The 3,683-nt window shown below is 57.8% G+C and overlaps 1 protein-coding gene across 1 annotated transcript; it reads right to left on the bottom strand.

Moving 5' to 3' along the window:
- Nucleotides 1-2,577: 2,577 nt before the first annotated feature.
- On the bottom strand, nucleotides 2,578-3,683 carry LOC123017617 (3-galactosyl-N-acetylglucosaminide 4-alpha-L-fucosyltransferase FUT3-like). The gene has a single exon (XM_044419090.1). It carries the CDS (start codon nucleotides 3,610-3,612, stop codon nucleotides 2,656-2,658), a length of 957 nt encoding a protein of 318 aa, XP_044275025.1. The 5' UTR covers nucleotides 3,613-3,683; the 3' UTR covers nucleotides 2,578-2,655.

Raw genomic sequence — 3,683 nt, 5'->3', positions numbered from 1 at the left:
GGCTTGTCCCTCTGGAAAGGGAGGAATGGTGAATCAATGCACAAAGTGCACCCTCCTGTGCACCAGAAGGGCAACCTTCTATGAGAGGAGACCCAAGTCCATGCTGACTGGAGGCTCAAGGGGGGCTTTGTGAGTGCCTGTGGGACCACTGGCAGGCCCCATCCCAGCATGCATGAACAGGGGTGCAGACCTCTCGTGAAGCCTGAGGACACTGACCATCCCGTGGGACCACGAGGTCACCACCAGGTATGCTTTCATGGAGGCTGCCTTCCAGCTTCTTCAGTGCAACACATGGTGGAAGCTGAAGCTCTGACAGGTGGACACCTGGTGTGGGTCAAGGTGGCTTAAGTGTTCCACTTTCCCAGGTGTTCAGTCGCAGGGCTGCCCAACAGTCGGCTCTCACTGTTTGTCAGGAGAGCTGTGGTGTCTCCCATCAGAGCCTGCCCCTGTCTGGAGGATCTTCTTTGGAGGCAGACCCAGGCTCCTGCACTGAATGATGCCAGCAGGAGGCGAGGGGGCAGGTCTGAGCCAGGGCAGCCTTCCAAGTGAGGTGGAGAGGCTGGAGCGTGAGGCTGCTCTGGGCAGAAATGGAGCCCCCACTCAGGCAATGGGGGTCTGTGGGGCCTCTTCCCCCGGACAGCCACAGAGGTGGCATCGTGGGCTTCCCAGCCCCAGCTTGACAGTGGAGGCCTGGATCCCGCCCTCAGCCCATGGCTGGAGGCACGAGACAGCATGGGAGAGCAGGCAGCTCCAGGCTACAGAGCGTGGTGACCTGGCCCACTGGTGGCATCCATGGCAGTTGCCCCCAGTGTGGGAAGAGCAGCAGGACCGGAGTTCGGGATCCCAGGCCTCTCCTTCAGAGATGGACTGGGCCACCGCCGGCTCTGGAACCGGGACCAGTCGAGGTGGCGCAGGAACTGCTGCTGGCGCAGGCACGGATGGCACCGGTGGAGCACGGCAGCTCAGCCATTCGCTGGGCTGATCCTTCTTTCCTGGCCTTCTTGGCACACTCAGCATCCTTTACTGCCCACGTGCCCCGGTGTTTGCAGCATGGACAGGCCGGCCGGTGGAGCCTGGGCAGCTGCTGCTGGAGGGCAGAAGGCAGAGCTGCCTGCGAGGCGGACTGGCGTTGTGCCAGCACCGCCACGGCCCAGTCGACAGCCAAAGGGTGCGGCTCCAGCTGGGACGGAAGCCGGCATGCTTGGCTTTCCCAGGCCTGCCCGGCAGTGTGCACAGGGGTCCTCCCTGCGGCCCCTCTCCTGGGCAGAAGAGGCAGTATGAGTGGCTGGCCCATGGGGGACAGGCAGTTCCTGCAACAGGGGCACTCCCTGGCCAGCACTCTGAGCACCATCAGGAGGAGAAAAACAGAAAAAGAAGCAAGGTGAAGAATCAGAAAAGTGACGGCAATGGGAGGGGCTTGGGGGGAAGAGTATCACAAGGGATAAAGTGGAGGTTTTGAAGAGAGTTCGAGAATGAAGAGCGTGAGAGTATGAATTAAAGAAATAGATACAAAAATCAAAGAAAGGGGATACAAAGGTTGAGAACCGCAAGAGGAAATGGCAACAGTGGTTGGAAGAGAACTGGGGGAAGTGGTGGGAGCTCCTCCTGGAGATACCGGGGGAGAGAGTGCGGGGGCTCCTGCCGGAATGACGTGAGCTTGGAAAATTGTCCCGACAACAGGCCACCTGCAGGCACAGAGCCGCAAAGGACTTGGGTATCATTTGCAGGCAGTCAGGATGCGCGCCGCAGCTGCGCCCTGTGGATGCCTGCTCAGGACAAGGCCCACGCTAGTGGAGGTGGCAGAAGGCAGCCCCTTAGGGCCCTGGATCTGTGCGTGGCTGGGGCGCTGGGTGCCAGTCACAGTCCCCAAGGAACACTCGTGCATCTTGTCCCCCAATCCAGTTTGTGACTCCTGAGGCAGGTTTTGTCCCATAGTAATCTAAGGCTGTGTTCCTACAGCTAATGGGATCTGCCCACCCTGTACTGTTTTTCCAAATCCTGAGACAGGGCACATTGTGAATGCTTGGATTAACTCCCTTTGGGAATGGAGCGAGAGGTCCACCCTCAAGGGAGACTGGAGACCCTGGAAAGAGTCCATCTCGGGGCAAAGGAAACGTCTGCATCAGATGGGAGGGTGGTATAATTGTGGCAGATCAGGAGTGTGCTATGGCAGGATAAGAGAGGCCCACCCTTGGTGGTCCCAGCCAACTGCGCAGGGACAAGTTTACACTGGCCCTTTGGCAGGTAATTAATGCCTGTCCTTTTGCTCACACTGGGGGAGGAATGAGTGAGAAGCACCAAGCCACCGAGGACGAGACCCTCATCCCTCCCTCCTGCCTTCTGGGCACAGACATCTGGCATGTTCTTTAAACAACTGAGCTTGCATGGAAACTATTTAGAGATTGATCTGTAAACAATTATCTAAGCGGTGCATATCAAATATTAAGCTTTGCTGCAACCCCTTTCCTGGGGGCATCTGTTCAGGGTATTAATGTGGCTGACTTAATTAACATGAAAGCTGCATGGAAGAAGACACATCAAGAGAAGCTGTGAAATTGAGTCCCCTTCTTTCCCAGAGCTGGGCACTCAACCCATCCTCAACTAAGAGCTGGACTGGGACAGGTGAGCCGGCAGAAGCAGGTAGTCCAGAGCCCCTCACCTGAACCATTTGCTCAGCTCTGGCACAGCCCGGTACATGGGGGGCAGTTCTTGCAAGGCCCGGCAGGCTTTGCAGAACTGGTAGCCCCAGGACTTGTAGTGCACAGGTTTCAGCCAGGACCGCCACTGGAAGTAGCTTGCGTATCGTGTAGTGTTCCCGTCCAGCTCGTGCAAGAAACCGGCCAGTTCCTGAGGGCCAGGGAAATCGTCAATGTGAATGAACGAGTCCGGGGGCAGGCAACGCTCGTAGCTCTTCCGTGATGGCCCCAGGACCACAGGCACCGTCCCAGAGAGCAGGGCGTTCCTCCAGACCTTCTCAGTGATGTAGTCTTCGTGCTGCGAATTCTCAAAGGCCAGGTAGAACTTGTACTGGGATAATGTGGACAGGAGTTTGTTTCCTGGCAATGGCTGGTGGCCACGTCCATAAACATCCACACTGATGTGCTTCTTCAGCTCCTCGTAGTATTTTATCCGAGGCTGAACATAGCTGGGCTTCCAGTTGCTCACCACCCAGGCCACCAGCTTGGACTTGGGTGGGATGATGACCTCTTGCAGCTGGTCGAGGGCTTCTAGCCATCCATACGGTGCAAAGATGTCCGAGTCTCTCCTGTAGGACATGGTGAGGTTGAAGAGGTTGTCCATGAAAGTGGGGACAGGGTGTTTGCTCGGTGGCTCCGGGCTGTACCAGATCCAGCGCTGGGAGGGTGGCCGTGGGTCCTGGGGGAGCTTGGCAGCGTTCCGGTAAACATCGTAATGGTGGACTAGCACCGCGTCAGCCTTGGGGTACCATTTGCGGTCAGCTGTGAAGAAGCAGTCGGCAACGCCGAGGACCTCGGTGCAGTTCTCTATGGCCACGCGGATGCCGTATGGCCAGGTCCACAGGAGAATGGTGAGGCCGGAGGAGCCTTTGGGGGCTCCGGACTGGTCCCAAGGGAGGTTCCGTGGGGCTGGCATGGGAGCAGTTGAGAATGAGGAGTCTGTCCTGGAGGTGATTCGAACGTAGGTAAAGGAGATGGCGCCGATGG

This window comes from Varanus komodoensis, unplaced genomic scaffold (assembly GCF_004798865.1).
Source record: "Varanus komodoensis strain SLA01 unplaced genomic scaffold, ASM479886v1 scaffold99, whole genome shotgun sequence".
Lineage (NCBI taxonomy): Eukaryota > Metazoa > Chordata > Lepidosauria > Squamata > Varanidae > Varanus > Varanus komodoensis.
The sequence above is the reverse complement of the archived record's forward strand: the minus strand, read 5'-3'. Positions and strand labels throughout refer to the sequence as shown.

Excerpts from the sequence above, each read along its gene's own strand:
- LOC123017617 (XM_044419090.1), bottom strand. The coding sequence starts at position 3,612 with ATGCCAGCCCCACGGAACCTCCCTTGGGACCAGTCCGGAGCCCCCAAA.